General features: G+C 39.8%; 2 protein-coding genes across 2 annotated transcripts; both read left to right on the forward strand.

The window, feature by feature from the left end:
* Positions 1-370: 370 nt before the first annotated feature.
* LOC110057072 (uncharacterized) lies at positions 371-5,542 on the forward strand. Its single transcript, XM_020763655.2, has 4 exons — positions 371-754; positions 2,617-2,816; positions 3,452-3,697; positions 4,936-5,542. The coding sequence occupies exons 1-4, from the start codon at positions 544-546 to the stop codon at positions 4,963-4,965; spliced, it is 687 nt and encodes a 228-aa protein (XP_020619314.2). The 5' UTR covers positions 371-543; the 3' UTR covers positions 4,966-5,542.
* Positions 5,543-10,207: 4,665 nt separating this feature from the next.
* LOC110057069 (mitochondrial glutamate carrier 1-like) lies at positions 10,208-18,272 on the forward strand. Its single transcript, XM_089298548.1, has 11 exons — positions 10,208-10,307; positions 11,995-12,143; positions 13,381-13,512; positions 14,018-14,073; positions 14,563-14,653; positions 15,191-15,248; positions 15,368-15,434; positions 15,965-16,139; positions 16,281-16,335; positions 16,703-16,772; positions 17,579-18,272. The coding sequence occupies exons 2-11, from the start codon at positions 12,127-12,129 to the stop codon at positions 17,836-17,838; spliced, it is 981 nt and encodes a 326-aa protein (XP_089154674.1). The 5' UTR covers positions 10,208-10,307; positions 11,995-12,126; the 3' UTR covers positions 17,839-18,272.
* Positions 18,273-18,987: the final 715 nt, after the last annotated feature.

The raw sequence follows: 18,987 nt of genomic DNA on the forward strand, positions 1-18,987 counted from the left end.
GCGATTGTATAAGTCATTGTTTTTCGTGCACGCTGAATACCTGTGTCTTTATATTTCCTTATTTTCATGGTATTCGGCATAATTCCGAGAACAAATACCGTACGCACCAAAACGAGGGCAAATGTAACGTTTGTAAAGAGCAATCCGTGACTTGCTGAGACGTCGAAATCTTATCTTCTTGGTATATTTTTTATATTGTATTCACCTACTGGAAGGCTCAGACAACTCGAAAACTTCGGTGTAGTAACGTGGGGGTTCGAGGTTGGGGGTGAGTTGTCTCGACTTTTCAACGTCATTTCCGGGTGGGAATATGGGCTGGGGTAGCCTGGGTCGGTAACATATAAAAACGTGACGAGACCACCGCGAAACTACTGAAATGACGAAATAAACTAGGGGAAGTACTGTTGTCGACGTATTTTTCGTGGAAATCTCTGTCACAGCGGTAGAGAGTGAACTTCCTGTCTACCAGATACATATATAGAACTGCTTCGAACTGCTGAACCTAAACTTGCCTAAGCACAGGCACCAATACTTGTGTTCGTGATGGCTGAAGGTATGCCTTATTTCAAACCTCAAAAGACTCCAGTTGAAAGCTCTGAAGAAAGCTTGAAGGATATCGAGTCTCAAGCATGCCTACTTTTCGAGGAGTTTCTTAGACTTCCACAGACAGCAAATTACAGACTGGGATCTAACCGTGCAATGACTGAGGTTTCAGACTCTCCTGTCATCTCCGATGAAAAAATGTTTAAACGAGGTAAGATGCTTTCAAAGTTTGAAATCTTGGCTTAACTTCAGAATACAGGGCCACTTTTAATCATCCACCAAACGTTTGGTTCGTTTGCTCCTTTGTCATCCACCTCCGAGCCAAACGAGCCACTAAATGTATATACTTAGGACTTACACGCATATATAGATTATTCGTTCTTTCATCCACTTCCGAATCTTAATTAATACTATTGGTTAAGCTATTTAAGAATTGTGTTTATTACTGTTATGACCCTGCTAGTGCTATAAATACAAATCTGTTCAATTTTCAATCAGAAGATTCAGGTTTCTTCTGCATTTTGCATTATGGATTTGCAACTGAATTATAACTGAAGTTTATTAAGGTCCCACACTGTCAGGAGGGACCTGTCCCTGTAACAAGCGGTGGGGACAAGTCCCATCATGAGAACTAGCCATTTTTGAAAAAAGGCTAGTCAACAAGAGCAAACTGGTCTGACTTTAAAGGATAAGTCACAGGGGGTGTCCCTAAAACTCTTTGTGTGAACTAACTGCATGGGACAAGTCCCTGTAACCAAATTAAGGTAAACCAATCACAGATATGCATGATAAGCTTCCATAATTTCCTGTGAATGCAGCTTGGAAAGACAATGTTGATGTTGAAGAAGCAGCCTGGAATGTTAATACCCCAAGAATTGTGAAAGAATTTTCTGAAATAAGAATTGACAACTCTGTTATCCTGCAACTAGTCCCCTCATGTAAGCTTTTTAAGGGACTTGTCGCAGAAGCTAGTCCAGGGGACTTGTCCCCTTGTGTCTACCAGTACTTGTCAAGAGTAGTAGACAATACTGAAATGAGTGCTTTCTTAAAACTGCAGCATCAGATAAACTCTGTATCTGCAGCATTTTAGGCGATTGGGATTATTTCTTTTCACAGGATGCTGGCTCATCAAAGGGTTATCCCCCAGCATTCGATTTATTGGTAACACTAGGGCTTGAACCCGGACCACTTAGTCCAGACTTCAATACACCAACCATTAGACCGCCACTGTGTCTCACTCAAAACTTTAGTATACAGAGGGATCAACATTTGAGATGCCTTACACTGAAATTTTTTAACTGCATATTAGGGTATTCAAAAGAGGTTACTGGGTACTAAATGTAGATAGGACATATATGTTGTTATACACGGCATCTACGCGACATTATGGTTATTTAGAAAATAACCCAACAAAAATATGCTTGCTGATTCGTTAAAAATCATGTTTCTATAACTTGATAAAAATACAGAACTAACACAAGCCATTGATGTAATGATGGTGCAAGCAAAGAAAATTTACATTTTGATGATCAAAGTAAACAGGTTGTGATTTCTTTTTGTCACAGTATTTTCTAAAAGAAGTAGAAAAGATGTTCTCCGTGTTTCTATCAAGTTATAGAATGAAAGACTCGTTAAAGTTTGGGAGAACTTGAAAAAGTTGTGGAAACACCCAACTGTTGGCTCATGTGCCCACTGCATTTCTCCTTTTCTCCAACTTCCTCTCATGTTTCAATAACTCAATAAAAACATAGAACATGTTTTCTGTTTCCCAAGCAAACATATGATTAAGAGTCATAGATTGTTATTATCTGAATGTGACAAATTGCTGCCTGGGTAATTCATTATCAGGGTTTTCTGTTTAACCATAGAGGTCACTAGTAAGAGCTAGCACCAAGCAGTAAGTCTATAACACTCAGTAAGGAGGTGCAATCAGCCATGGGCCTCTTTGTTGTTGCTGTAGAATGAAATACAATTATGGTTGATCAAAAATGTCTTCAAAGCACTGTATATAAATAATATGGAAGGCAGCCCACGGGTGGTTTCTTATCTATGTCATCACCTTTTTTCACTCAGGTGCTATTGAGAGTGATGAAGCAGAACAAGATGATGTAGTACCTGACTGTGAAGTTCATGCAAAAAGTTTCCATATGGTACCATCACCTCCAGCCCCAGGAGCAGTGCGGCAACCCCAAGATCCACAAATGGCAAAACTCGCTCAGCAGATGCAAAAAGCGGGAGATGCTCTTTATGAGCGATATGGAGACCGAGTAGATGTAAGGTTATTTTGAAAAACAGAAATTCTGATTTTGATGCGACTTTATTATATGGCTGTGTCTAGCAAGGACTGGAAACTACCAAATTCATGAATATGATTGGCTTAAATTGATACTGACCAGGGTCTAGATTTACCATATAGACCAGTTTCCGCTAGAATGCTCTATCTTTTGCACTTCACTGTGAGGAAGTTGCTAACAAAACATACAAAATCATTTGGGTTTTTTTCTGCTAAGAATACCAAATGGAAGAGAGAAAAGGTGAATAAAACAAGCAAACCTGCAATGGTAAATCATAGTTCAAATCAGGCAATCAAAACACCAGCTGATTATGAAATTGAAGAGTTCTTGCAAGCCCAGAATCGAAAGGTACTCAGTACAAGACTAAGAGCAACATAAACAACTGCAAGAAATTCTATTACCAATACAGAAGCTGTAGTTACTGTAATGGCTTGTTTGTTTGTTTGTTTCTGTCTTCCTTTCTGTTGTGTGGTGTTATACACGTTTTCATTTAGGCTAAATACCAATTCCGATGCAGGGAAAAATTTATATAACAATCAAAAGATATTAATATGTAATTACACTTCTAATCTTAGAATTTGAAATTGACATCCTCATGTGTGTTTTTTTTACAGGGGGTTCAGTCACACCTGGTTCAATACGTTCTTGATAATGCTGCTACCCTGACGTATGAGAGGTTAAGTAGAGAAGTTGATAACATGGTTGGGCAGGACAGAAACTGGTCAAACTTTGTAATGGCAATGAATGTTGGTAAAAGAGTGTGCTTGGAGACATCAAAAGTTTGTAGTGCGGTGACAAGCTACTTTCAGCGTTACGTTAGTCACTCATACAGCCAAGCCATGCAACAGGCTGGAGGAGTTGTAAGTTAGAACATCTTTTTGCGTTCAACTGGTTGCTCTCTTAGTGTCTTATTGTACAAATATATAGGCCTAACTGGATATTCTTGTTGATAGTAATTGTTGAAATATAAAAAGATTAAGCCCAAAAAACTTGTGCCCTGCAGGGTGTCCGTGTGTGGATCGTGAGTGTTCTGATCATCCATTCAAGGGGTAGGCTCGATTACCAGCCACTGTTCGGGAAAGGAGCCGGCGCTTCTCCCCCAAACTCACGGCTGGACTCGTGGACTTGGCATTGTTAATTTCAACCAATAAGAAATCTGCCTGCCTGAATCGAGCAGGCTGCATAAATTAGCTTTCTCGCGGTAGCAAAGAAGTTGTGTGATATGAAGTACGATCGCATTAGTGGGACATTTAACCAAATACCGTCAACTGATGAAATCTTGCCTGATGTATAGTGGCATATACAACACGCAAAATAGTCAACAGACTTACGCGTTAGAATCTATATTTGAATCATTTGGTGCCAGAATGTCAGATAACGAACAAAGTCAACAAAGAGAGGGATAAATACAAACATCGATGTCAAGAAACAAAACATTCGGTCAAATTGATGTGCATGGTAGTCTTCTTGAAGGGAAGCGACACCAGTTTCTGGCGAAGCCAGACAAAATTAAATTTTTAAATGAGCCAAAGCAAACCGAACTAGCAAAACATAAACATTGTGTCAACACCATGCACACCATACAACATATGTGTGACCTTCGACATGACAGTTGTTACACCATAATCAAACAGCCCTGCTCTACTCTTTTTTTTTTTCTAAAAAAATATCTTCTATAGAACACAGCATGTAATGCCCTTCCACAATAATAATGTGAAACAAAATAGGTTGGAGGGCCAAAATTAAAAGAGGAAGTGGGGAAAACGCCACAAATTTTACAAGCCGTAGAGGTCATGTGGGCCTGCCTATGATTTTCATCTGCAGATGACATTTCCGGCCACCTGAAGCACCGCAAGAATTAAATTATGAATTTACATCACAGACATGCTGTGCCGCTCACGCGTCCAGCCGTCTCTTCTCGGGGAGGAAAGTAGACCGGACTCGAGAAAGCGGCAGAAAGCGAGCCTATTCAAGGGCCCATTAATTGCTCAGGATTGTTTTCCTGTTATTGATTGACAGGCACTGTTTATATAGGTTATCTATTGTAAGAAGACATGTTTTGCAACAATTTTTTTACCACCTTTTGCTTTTTGCTCAGGCTCCATTTGTGAAATCAAAAGGTCACTAGGAAATGCCAAGCAGCAGTCAAGGTTGTACAGTGTGTGTAAGGTCAAAGAAAAGCTACTCAAAGTGCTCAGCCTAGCTGGATTTTACATGTTTGAAATGGAATTCCACAAACAAGATCAAGTGAATTTGCCATCTGTCACTTCTGTGTTATTGACTATAAATGATAATTATTCAAATGCTCAAAGTTGGTTTTATCAATATTAATGTTACAAGTATCATAAAAAGAGAATTAATTTTAAGTTAATCTCCATGAGATCAACAATTTTTTTTCCTTTAAAGTCAGAACCAGGCAAGTCTTAAAGAAGCAACTGAAACCTTGGTTTTTGACAAGCTGTTGCAGCCATAGCAGTGTGTTTGCTATTTCTGTCCAGTAATACAGCACTTGTTTTAGTGAATTTGCTAATTTGATTGTTCAAGTGTATTTCCCTTGTTCCAGTAGCACCGTGACTTTTGACATAGGGAACTTGGAATTGAATTCTAAACATAGGTGCAAATGTTGTGTGTTTTCTTATCCTTAAATTATTGTCATATTGTTACTTTGTGTACCTTGTCTTTACAAATAAACATCTTTTATAAAATTGAGAGAATATCATTTGTAGAGAAAATATTTTTTTACTCAGTTGACACTAAGCCTATACTCAGCTGATACCCCACCAACATTTGACTGATTAGGTATCAAGCATTTGTTGACCATTGCCTAGCATGTTTCTGTTTCCTATAGTGCGAAATACCTTTTTTCAGGGGTAAGCAATGATCAGTTGCTATAAATTAGAGAGAATTTTGTCAAAAAAATTTGTACTCCTTATCAACAGCAAAAAGCAATGACCCACGTAAACAACAAACAATTACCAAAGTAAATTCCAGTAAGTACTACATGAATACCATGAGAGTGTACTAGATAATTCTGAATAGCTTTGTTGGAGTGGAAATAACCGAATTTTTGACAGTGGCTGTTTGGTTACTGTGAACTAGGTGTTTTTATTTTCTTTGAAGAAATTCCAATGTATCCAAATTGGCCAAAAATTCAGAAAGCTGTGGACTAGCTGGGACATCTGTAGGCACGGATTGCGTGCAAAGAGCAACAACTACACAGCCCTTTGCACTCAGTGCATTCCTATGATATGAAGCCTGTTTATTTGTTTAGATTCATAATAATAATAATCACAATAATGATAATAATGATGATGATAATAATAATAATAATAATAATAATAATAATAATAATAATAATAATAACAACAACAACAATAACATTAGTTTACGAGGGTAACATTGATTATTGATGCCTCAGTAGTTTACATAATGGCCCTTCCTATGTTAATCTAAAACCAGAGTGTAAACCTAAAATAATAACACGAACTACAGGTCATATCCATATCCCTAAATTACCAGAAACCCTAAATAACAAGAAATTGTAACAAAATGAGGTAAACGTGAGGAAAAGAAACTAGTGAGACAATCTCAGAGAGTGCAGAGCGCAATTGATAGCTCTGGTACAATAGTCCCATAAGTACTCACCCCTACTCGGTTCACTTCCGGTTTGTGTCTACCTTGGTGGTCTGCTACGGCTTTTCCCCTTTGCAGTGTGTAGGTTTCAAGGTTGTATTTTCATTCAAGGTCCAAACATTACGCACAAATTAATTACTACTGGTGCTTTAAGTTGATTTTCGTTCATTTTAAATTCAACAATACGCTGAAGCAGCAAACGTGACAATTTAGCTCTTCACGCCAACTTTGTAACTTGATACTTTTGTTTTCCTCGCAAAGCCATGTAATATGAAACCCCTGTTTTCTCCAAAACATACGGAAGATGTCCTTGTTTTTTGGAGATAAATGAAAGAAAGTTAAATATCTGATGTAGTGATGAAGAAACGGAACAGAGACGATGTTTTGCTAAAAATGCAAATTTTTACCGATGAACAGGAACTAATTTAATTATCAGATAGTCACGAAATACTACTTTCTTTTTCTGTTGCCACCTTTGTTGTTAACAATAAAACAATTCAAAATTAACACACAACGATATTGATGGCTGAGAAGCTTTTCAACGAAAAGTATTGAAGATAAACAGCGCTACTTGGCCGATATGAATGAGTCTCCTCAAAGACTGATTAAATTAATTTGCGCTTTCGTTGGGTGCCACGGCGTCTGCAGCAATATTTGAGCATTTTCCTGGTTTCTTTTGTTACAAATTCACAATTTGCGGAGTATTAAAGCCACTAACTTGAGAACTTTTTGGTCTCTCTTACAGACACAATTAAGGCAAGAAATAAACAAGTCGCTAAGGAGAAGCAATATATTTGAACTCTGACAAGCACACTATTGTAGATTGAAAACAGCAGATGATATTTGTTGAACCGACCTGTTTGTAATTCTAAAAGCTACGCAGCCACAGTAACGTTTCACTTTTGCAATAAAAAGGGACAACTGGCGCTACCTGAAAAATAACTGCCGTCCTTGGTCGCATGACACGATATATAAAATACTGCGTGTAAAGATAGTGTATAACACTAACAATGCTAGAACGCATGCGTCTTACATGTTGAGCTCTACCATAAGGAAAACCACTCAACATTTGTGCGTGATTCCGTATGCAATGTATCCTTCACCTAATATAGAAGCCACGAACCCTAACTAATCTGCGCATGCGTTTAGGCCAAATTAGTTTTGTTCTAAGGAGAATAGTACCACAAGGAGAGCAAGGGGTTACCTGAAACAAATATATAGCTTTGCGATGTTCAAAGTTTAGCGACGGCGATGGAATGTGTTTTACGTAGAGTACACATGTACCTTTCCCACCCTACTCCCATTACTTCCTTGCCTCTAGACTAATTAATTAATTGAAATTAATTAATTAAACAAACATTAAAGTTTACACCTTAGCGCCATAGGGCCATAGTGCCATAGTGCCATAGTGCCATAGCGCCATAGCGCCATAGCGCCTTAGTTCCTTAGCGGCAGGCAACCCCCATAACCATCCCAATAGTGCACTCTGCACTAAAAAGGAAAGTTGTAAAGCTGATCCGTAATTGTAGCAGTGAGCAGGACTTCTGTCCCCTATGTGCCTAAGGGCCTGTTTTCAAGGAGGGAGGGTTACCCAAGCAAGCGGGTTACCCTAGCACTCAAACATTTCCTCTTTTTGTCTTCGTCGTGTTTACAAGGCAGCTAGGGTTACCCAGGTAGGCGGGTTACCCTATCTGCGTGCTAGGGTTACCCTGGCAGGTGGGTTAACGTTTTCCCTTGTAAACACTCCAGGTAGGGTTAACCCGCCTGCCCGGATTAACTTTCTGTTGTTTCCAGACCCTTTGAGTGTAGCCGCGCATTAAGTTGTCCCGGGTTAAAGGGTTACCCACCTGTAAAATTTTGCTTGTAAACCCGGGCTATCTTTTACCCTCCAGCTAGGGTTAACCCGCTTGCTAGGGTAGCCCTCCCTCCTTGTAAACAGGCCTTAACTCGTTGCAAGATCCTCCCGCACTCGACTGGCATGGGGAAGGTCATAAAACGTCGGGGACTTGGCAAGTTTTGCTAAACTCGGTACAACTACAGTATTTGCCGTCCAGCTTTAACACAAATGAAGTGTAAATTTTCACTTGAAACATTATCGGCGGCGTAAAACAACTGGCGGAAATCCGGTTGCGTTCGCAGGCTAGGGGGTTACGTACCCGCTTGAAAAATTTGAGGCAAGGTGTTCTAATAGATTAAGGCTCTCTAAATGACGAAATAGAATAGTTTGAAAACTGCATTTGGTGCCTGGTGCTCTGAATCTAGTTTGCGGGTGACCACCATGCAACAGCTTCTTTTCACTCGGAAGATTGGGGCTTATTTGAGGTGCTTCTCTACCCTGAGTTCATTTGTATTTTCTTGCGCTTCTCTATGGATATTTTGCCAAAGTTATCGGTCGAGTTTGCCTATGCGCATGTATGCACACGTAAAGAAAAACATAATTTAGCATTGATTATACCTGCATGTTTCCGCTCACTTGGTTCAGTCTCTCGTGTCAATCATGAATAGCAAGTATTTTTTGCCGTATATCCCATTTCTTCGCTTTCGCATAACGAAGATCCATTTGAGCAATAGGTGTTAAATATGCTGTCGAACCGTTTCGGCCACAGCATGCATGCATAACGTCATTCAGATAGATTGGAGGACAAGTTTAAGAGTGACAAAATCTGTCTATACGAATGACGTTATCCGGTGCTAAGTTTTTCCACCAGTTTAGCAATTTCAAACCCGTCTAAAATAGCCGTCTACCAGTCCGTTAATTTGTCCTGATTTAAGTTCTTTAAGATTTACGAATATAATTCAATGTTCATTGTAACCCAGTGGATATGATTTTGTAATAATTCCTCGGGGACTGGTCGTTTTAGGCAGCAATTCCTCGGTGTATATCAAGAGAAGGTTATATCGCTAAGTTCCTGTGAGTCTAATGCATACGGTTTCTACAACGGTACTGAATAATTATCTTGTACCTCAAGATTTGCTCGTTACAAGGGCGGGGATTGTGGTCGCCTGCCAGTAAAACGTTTATGCAAATATCAACGAACGTTCAAGAAATATGTGCGACGATCATGTTCTTTGGTAGGAATAAAAAAATAATGTATAATAATAATATTTGTCACACTGCCATGAGTAATGTCTGCTGAAATCATAACTGAAAAGGAATCGGAGGATCTGAGAAAGCAAAAATATTGTTTACGTTTTGCGGATATGCTGTTCTCTCTAATCACACAAACGTTCATGAGAACTTAAGTTAGGATGAATTTGTGCACGTGCTTTGTTTATCCGTGGAGTTTAAAATATTGATGGAGTGAAATAAGCTAAATAAGCCTAAAAACAGGACTGAAATAGGTATACACCCGACAGTTATGTAGACGACGCTGTTTCATGCAGCTAATCTTGAAAGTCAAAAGGCCTTCATTCAATGACTGGCACCTGTTTGGGTGTGGTTCGCATCTTACAATTCTCAACACCTCGTTGCTATCTTATGAAAATATAACGAAGCCGTTAATGTTGAATACCAACGTAATGCTGCTTGAGTTTCGTGCTGAGATAACTTTCTTGCTGACGCACACATGAACTGTTATCTTGTCTCGTACTGCTAACGGCAGAATTCTACAGAATGTTTTGGAGTATTTCAATAAATCATTTAAACAACGTCCTGTCAAGCTAATTAAAATTTAAACAACGCTGTTTCGACTGGCTATTTTTCGCAGCCAGTTGAGTTTTTTTTAAAAGTGTTTCACGGCCAATTGCTCCAGTTCAGTTGAAAGCGCTGGTCGTATATAATCCAACTACAGACCGCTGGTTCATTCAAGGCAGTTCACTCAAAGCTACGGAAGTGAAGTAAGTCAAAGATGATCCTCAAATTGCTGGGGTCACGTTTATTGTCTACGATAGCGGGTAAACCTGATGAGAACATCCTCTTCGATGACAAATTTTACCGAGCAAAATTAACTTATGCGCTGATAAAAAGTAATTTTTAGCAACTTGAAGTTAAGTCAAACTGAGAATATTATAGAGCCGTAAACAAATTGGATTTCGTACTGTATGGTTTGCAAGCTATCAAGACTCTGTTCGTGAGTGTTTTTTTGGTCATGTTTTTATTGATAATTAATTGTGTCATTCTCGATTTTGCTCGCCGATCAAAGTCTTACTATTTATGTAACTATTTCTGTAACTGCTGACACTGGTCTGTAAAAATGTATATTGATAGTTCGGTGTGCAGCTGCATCATATCCGATGTCTTTTAATTTGTTGATAAAACTGGGTTGAAGTCACTATAAACATATTAACTATCGATCTGTACGGACTCTTCACTCGCTTAGTTTCGCATGTTATCCAAACTCCATACTGATGTCAGCGGTCAAGATATCTCTCAGGAAAACCTCACATGCAAATGGCTCGGTGGTTGAAATTCGTCGGAACAAGTGCGGGTTTTGTCAAATCGTGAAAACCTCGAAAAAACAAAGTATTCGACAAATTTAACCTCGGCGACGCGTTCATTAGCCTGCGAACGTAGACGTATTTCCGGCTGTCGCTTGTCTCCGCCGAAAATAACGTCTGCGAACCCGAGCCAGGAAACGATTTCTGTGACGTAATGACTTTTGTTTCTCCTTCGCCAATCATATTCCATGATGGAATGAAACTCGAGTGCTCCTTCGCAGCGAATACCTCGCGCAGTAGTTCTGGGGCTACTTGAGCTAACCTGTGATTGGCTTAAAATTCCTACGTCACAGAAATCGTTTCCTGGCTCGGGTTCGCCATGGATAGTAAAGAGACCCAGTCCTCTATTATCCATGGGTTGCAGACGTTATTTTCGGTAGCCTGCGAACAGGCTCCCGGTGAGCCCGAACGAAGCGCCCGCCCCTATCGCTTTGCTCTCCGAATTCTTCTGTTTCGCGCTCGCCGAAATTTTTTTCCGTCCTCACCGAGAGCCTGTTCGCAGGCTATATTTTCGGCGGAGATAAGCGACAGCCGGAAATACGTCTGCGTTCGCAGGCTACGCGTTCATTTCCCTTGCGAAAGGATTTTGTGAGACTCTAGCCCTTTCCAGGGAGGGAGGAGTTGGAAGGGGAGAGCTCTGTCTCCCTTTCCCTTCCCACTCAGCTTGAAATAAACAGGGCTCACGTTGGAGAAAGTTAGAATAATCAAATTCCACTTTACACAATGGTTGAGATCGCCCTGCTAATAATTTTTCTTGCTTTACCTGGTAATAGCGATACCTCGACAAAATCGGAAAAATAGTGCAAAAGCAAACGAATTTGGTTCATACCAGCTAAACAATTCACCTACCATATGATATTTTGGGACTTCTATACTATTTACCGTGTTCAAAGGTATTTGCGCGTACCAGACCCAAGACTTCACATAACCAGGCTTCCTTTACGGAAAAAGTTTACGTTTTTACTTACTTTAGTATTTCTCGACAACCTGCTAAATCTCCTCCTATAATTTCCAGCAGTAATTCCCAGCAGGAACATTCCTGGGCTAATGTAAAACTGTTTCTAATTGGTCCATTTTTGCGTCACAGGTTCTTTGAAGCGATCCTATTGGCCAGTGTAAGAGCAACCGCGGCGCTTGTAGTGGCGGGAACACAGACCTACATTGCTCTCGCCGGTTCGATTACTTTTCAGTCCTCAGTGCGGGAAAGTTAAATCGTTTTATGGAAAAACCACACAGGTAAGTTCAACAGTTTGCTTAATTTCAAGAAATAACAAAGATTCTCTCAGAAGGCACAGAAGGAAACGCTGTACTTTCTCAAATAAAAAATTAATTGCGCAAGGCGAGTATCAGAAAAATTTGGTCACCATATCGATCAAGCAAGCTTATACTTCACTTTCTCCGGCACTCAACGTACCACATCAGGAAAAAAGGAGTGTAAGATGCTTTTTCTCTTTTCAGAGACGGTTGGACACAAAATTCAGGATCTTGATTTAAGCTAAACCTTGCATGCAACTGGGATTAAAGTCAGGGATCAAAAGTTTAAGACTTATTCACTGGCTTCACAAAACCATCCGAAAACAAAGCCCATGAAAACAATAAGTTTACGTTTGATTAACATTTCCTTTCTGTATTTTAACTTTTTCAAGTTTCTTTGGCGTAGTAGCTTGTCAAGGGGACAAACTGAGGCATATGAATTATTAATCGAGTCAAAGAGTATTTAGCCTCAAGAATCGAGAGAAATTCACACCGACATGTTTTGAAGCGGAAAATCAAAGTCGATAGCTTGTGTTCTTTGGCAAGTTTACAATGAGATGGAGAAAAGTAGGACGCTGTTCCAGGCCATTGGAGCAGAAAAACCCAAACCGAGTGTAATCGTAGAGTTCTGAATTCAATCTACTCTACAGATTTGTCATTGCCACTGAATACGATTTTAATTAAATCGTTTCAGGAGGGAAAGAAACTTTTGTAAGCTTATAACCAAAACAGTAATTTACTTGTTATTCTATAAAGTATTAATTAGGTTTGCTCCAACTGAAAAGTAAAAGTTTACTTAATTATAAAGTTATTTTTGGAATCACTCAATGCATGGGCTTTCCATTGACAGTGTTTGAGTTATTTGAGGTAAACAACATAACACTCTTTTAATTTTATGTCAGTATATTATTTGCCGCTGCAATTAACAAAGAAGGTCAGATACAACCAATAAAAATTTCCGTGTTCTTTTCAAGCTCAAATGCCGGTTTTGTTAGCTAAAACACGAAACTGTCATCGGCATAGTTTGGAAGTCTAATGTATCCAGCAGAAATAAAAAATTCTGAGATTGACTTCTAGGATTTTCGAGGAGCTTATTGTGAAAATTTAAAACGCCCATAGATTTAGCTATCTTGTATTTCGGAGATATGTGAGCGTATATCTACAAAATTATTGTTGCTAAACTGCACAGATAGCATCGTAGTAATTTTTTTTGTTTTAGCTTTTTAGCCAAACTTGTCAATGGCGCTATTGCTGGAGTGGTGGGAGTTACCTGTACTTTTCCGTTGGACCTTTGTAAAACAAGACTGCAGGATCAGAGAAATCTTGGAGCTCAAAAACACTACAGAAACTTGTAAGTCGACATTCTTACAGTTGACTTATAGATCGCAGTTTTGGCAGCCACTGAAGATGGCTCATGATCCGAATTATTTTAAACTAGGGTGTTTTCACGTATTCAGTAGCATGGTAAATTTATTGTCAGGCTTACCTTCTTGTCGAAAGTGAAATTCGAGATGGATGGAAACTAGACCATATAAAATAATGGCGATTGTGCCTTCAGTAGTCAGCAGAGGGAGGGCTTCAAAAGATCAGTGCACGGTACCCTGCAACGAGAGTAATGGGTGTTAGGGGTAAAATAGGGGGGAGGTGTTGCGTATCATCTTCGACCGTCAACGCGCATGATTTTAGTGCACTTGTAAAGGGTGAAAACCCAATGGATAACTGAAAAGGCAACCTTCAAATGAACTGAGAATGCGGCGACAGGTCAGCGCTCCATCAGGCGCTTATATGGTTCACCGCATTAATCGAACACTGCTTTAACGCTGAGTTAAACTATTGTTTATTGCTTCCTTTTTTAGAGCGGACTGTTTATGGAAAGTAGCAAGAGCAGAAGGAGTACAGGGCTTATACAAAGGTAAAGAGTCCAGCTACTATTAGTGTTTGAAAAGTCTCAACAATTCCGGGTCAAACTGAACCGTTCCAAGACCACATGTGGAAAGGACAGCCTGCGTGCTTTACAAGCAACTTAAAGCAATTGTATCCAAAATCGCCTCCAGACCACTTAAATATCCAAAAAGACCGTTCTTATAGTCTATACAGCATTGAGGACGTGGTACAGTTGATAGGATACCTCGTGGGATCATGGACTCTACTTGAGTCCACTGCAAAAGCTAAAGGGGCGGTTGCTAAAGGTTGTCCAGGTTCATTCAAATTTACCGGACCATCGGAATATAGACCCATTGATTATAATTAATACTTTTAAATCTGAAGAATTGAGTTTTCTGGAAGAAATTAATTCCAAATATCTATTAGATATGATTTGTAGACTCAGTACCGAACGGTTGGACTGACTATTCACAATAGCTGCCGTTTCTAACACCGTTTTGTATGGTTTCCTTGCTAGGCATGGGAATAAACCTGTTACTTATAAACCCAGAGAAAGCTATAAAACTTGCTGTAAACGACCAAATACGACAACTGTATGGTGGAAGAAGGTAACTTATCTGAAATATTGAATGATTCTAAGATTTATGCTGGGTTTGGCAAGATGTACGTAATCGATGCATGCATAGACAGCACTTGAACAGTTGGAGACTTCCAGACATACTGACGAGCGCGATTAAAATCCATCAATTGATCTTAGTCTGGGATTGGGCTAAGTATATCACATGACCCAGCCATAACCTTGAGAAATACCTCGTGATGTGATTCCTTAATATATTTAGAAAGTTCCTTATTTCTTCGAAAATTCTCTTTATTTCTTAAACGAGAACAACAGATGACCATCGTCTCACAAGTAATCTAGTTTATTCTACAGAGGTTCCCTTGTCTTGCTTTACATGTACGCAGGTTGTGTTAATTGTTATACTGTAGTGCCTTTTGAATCTCCTTTAGTACTGTTCTTTGGCGCGTAGTGTCTCGAAACAGTCCGGCACCTTTCGTGAAGCTTGCCTTGTAACGTTTTTCACTTAAAAAACTAAATACAGAAGGGCAATGAAGTGATTTTGATTTTATTTCTCACAAACTTTCAGATGTAGACTACCCTTAACCAAAGAGATGATAGCCGGTGGAGCTGCCGGGTTTTGTCAGGTTGGTCATATTCACCAACAATAAAAAGTTGCCTTGAAGCAAGTTGTCTTTGTATTGTTGTTGGTTTAAAACCTTCATCAGTTTCACTGTTTTAGTAAATGTACCACTTTACTTTAAAGGTGATCATCACAACACCAATGGAAATGCTTAAAATACAGCTTCAAATGGCAGGGACACAAACCACAAGTAGGTCACACGTATACAGTGCAGTTCCTTCTCGTTTCGGCCGTTACAAACTCCAACACCCCGCTCAAACACCCCTTGCATAAGGGCAGAGCTTAAGGCTCCTCCAGTCCTTCACTTACGGTCGGATAAACAGGACGCCACATGAACAACCCTTCACTGTTAAGGTCATCCACTTGAGATGACGTGCGTCTAAGTTTAGTACCGTGAGGTTGAGAAATGATTTAGTAATCCAGAAAGTTAGCAAGAGGAATTGTAGGATTTGCAAGCCAAGGAAACAGTCGTTACATTAATTTTTACGTAAAGATTAGCCGTTTTCTAGACAGCGAACCGCATTCTTCTCTCTTTTTTTCGTCTCTCCGCATTCTGGAGCGATAAGGGGAGAGATCCTGCGGTAGACCACGAACAGTATCTCTTCTACGTCAGTTCGCCCTCACAGCGACAAGCGGGAAAATTCTGCAGATAACTCAGGGAGAACATACAGACGCTCATAATCAACGACGTTGGTAACAAACAGTATTTTTGTTCTTCAGCGGGTCCGCGAATGCCTAATGCAGCTACTGCAGTGGCAGCTGCCAGTTCAAATCTAAGGACGTTTGGCACCAAGTCAGGTACAGCTCCCAAATCCGCCATGAAAATAGCACATGACCTGATGAGAAGCAAGGGGATCAGTGGCATTTACAAAGGACTTGGAGCCACATTAGCGAGGTATACCTATGAACGCTATCGTGATAATATTCCCGGCACCTGGTTTCTAAAAAAGAGTTAATTTGATTTGTCATCCGTGATTTGCAGGGCAAAGTTTTCCTGTTTTTATTCAATACTGATCGGTTTCATATTTCTCTGCAGGGACGTGCCATTTTCCTGCATCTACTTCCCTCTGTTTGCCTTTCTAAGGCTGGAGGTTTGTTACCAATTTTACACTTTGATCAGATGAAAACATTGTCAAAAAAGTACGATCACATAACGCCTCTCTTCATAGAACTTCATTGGTTACCCACTCAAAAAGCATCTTTTCATGAGTGCTTACTACGGATGCTGATTTTTTGTTTCATAATGGTTTTACCTTTTTTTTTTTACTTAGTAACTTTTTTTCACTTTTACTTACTTAGTCAATTTTAGGTAGTTTTGGTACGTTTATAGTTAATTTTTAGCGAATTTCTAAATCTGCAAAACGCTGTTGAACCACCGGGAAACAGCGCTATATAAGTGAATATAAGTGTTATTTTCAGACTCACTTCAAATGGCGTGTTAATGGTGTGAATGTTTAGTTTCAGGGAGAAAGAACACAGAATGACAACCCAGGTCCTCTGCAGTGCTTGATAGCTGGCTGTATAGCTGGTGAGTCTCTAGTTGTCAGTGAGAGCATTTTACGAGGGCAAACAGGGTCATGATACCCTGTACCCTAGTCCGGGACCGTGTTACGATTAGGTGATCATTTTCACAACTCAAGGTCGAGATCCTTGCCCAGAAGAACTCTTCTTTATCGTAATTTTCGAATCAATAATTTTGGTCATCTGAGTAAACGATGGCGACTGCGTGCCAACGGCCTTTGATAGAGCCACCACAGTAAATAAATCCTTATCCAAGATACGAGTTAGCTGATCGTGTAAATCACAAATAACGCTGTGAACAAAAACTAAGAACCTAGATCGGAAAACGAGTACGAAGTGCCTATGCGTTCAATTATCACGTTTCACACAAACGTACTATCGATAGACCTCTATCCAACTAGTCAGCAACCGGGAGGAGTAAGGAAGGACTCGGGAACGGATTGAAATTCGAAAGTCGTACTCGTACCTGATCTAGTACTGCTGTCTATTCACAAGAAAAGGGAGCCTATCAAAATAAGCGAGTCAGTCAGAACTGCACTTTCTAATTTAACCCAAAATAAGTACCCTGTACCAGGCGCTCCGTTAGTCAGGGAGCAGCGAGAAAACGGACAGAGAGAAAACGCGACGCAGTGGGTTTTGTCCTTTGGTCCAAGCTACATCCCCCCCTCCAAATTGTGATTTTTCAATGAATTACTCCATTACCTAAACATACCAGAAACTTGTGTCTGTTAAGGGTGGAGTTAAAAAAAATATCCACCCTCAAGGTTGCGACAATTTATACTGATTCAATTAAAATCCATTCTGATTATCCAGCAATGGTCGGAAGTGCCGCCGTCACACCAATGGATGTTGTGAAGACAAGACTCCAGGTGATAAGAAGCAAAGGCGAAGCAGCCTACAATGGCCTGCTGGACTGTGCTCGTAAAACTTACGTAAACGAAGGAATAAGGGCTTTCTATAAAGGAACAGTGCCTAGAATGATAGTGATCGCCCCTCTGTTTGGAATTGCACAGACGGTTTACTTCCTGGGAGTGGCCGAGAGATTACTAGGACTTGAAGTGGGCGGAATATGACGAGATGAGAGACCAATACTCAGTACCAGAGACAAGCTGAGTGGGGTCGGGAACGCCCACCACCACGCTTGCGAAAAATACGGGTTTGACAATGCATAATTACCACGAAATAGATCAAATCGTTTTGTGTTAAATTTATCGAAAGATATGATGAAATTCGACTCTGCAAATATTTATTATGTACAGTGTTATTCGTTGTTTGAGAACTTTCAAACAAAGAAACAAATCTTTTTTCTCAAATTGTAAATAATGGTGGAGATATGTAACTGGTTTACTTACAACTGGGAGGATGAGCCAAAAGTAAAAGAGTTGTAAACCACTCAGCTACAAATACGATAGAAATTCGATAGAGCTACGATAGAACATCACAAGAATGAATAAAGTTCAACCCCTTGAGCAATGATGTTCTTAAATAATAAACAAAGGTTATCTCATCTTGAAGTTCTTGGTCGTTTCTTATTCTAGGGAGTTAGCGTCTATAAGTCAGCGATATGGATGCATAGTAACAGAATAGAATGGGAGAATGACAATGACGATAAACTCTCCCGCCAAAGGTGTCTGGTTTTTAATGACACTTCTTTGTCAGTCACTTACAAAACTGATACCACTGGGTTTTGCCTGAGATTTTTCAACCAAAGCATCTGTTGAAATTGGGCTTGTCCGGGCGTACCAGTGGTCGAGGGAAGCTAACATATGGTAGAACATAAACAAACAAAGAACAACGAAACCGAACCAAAAAGAGTGAAATGCTACGAGTTTAGCTGCCAAATTTAAACATGCCGCTTTGAAAACGTGTTTTGCAATGTCTAAACCTAAAATAGAGATTTAGTGAGAGATCTGAAAAGGTTTGAGAGTAGGTCGACCTTCCTTTCTACAGATCTTCTTACACAATCAAATAAACCTACTCAAATCGAGAATGATCATGCAAGTTAGCAGCTGACGCACATATGCACGCCCTTCCTGAAAGGCAAACGTGACGTGTAGGTGCGATTATAGGGCTGTGAATTTCAGTGGCAGTTTTAGTGTTAAATCTGACAAGTTAGTGACAGGAAAGCCAGGGTGTTACAACCCCGGACAGAACTAGTTTAGAGATAAATCGGAAAAGTATCTACATTTTTCTGCTACGCTGACTTAAATCCAAAGCGTTGC

This window comes from Orbicella faveolata, unplaced genomic scaffold (genome assembly GCF_042242905.1).
Source record: "Orbicella faveolata isolate gen_17 unplaced genomic scaffold, um_ofav_v1 contig_1, whole genome shotgun sequence".
NCBI classification, from domain to species: domain Eukaryota; kingdom Metazoa; phylum Cnidaria; class Anthozoa; order Scleractinia; family Merulinidae; genus Orbicella; species Orbicella faveolata.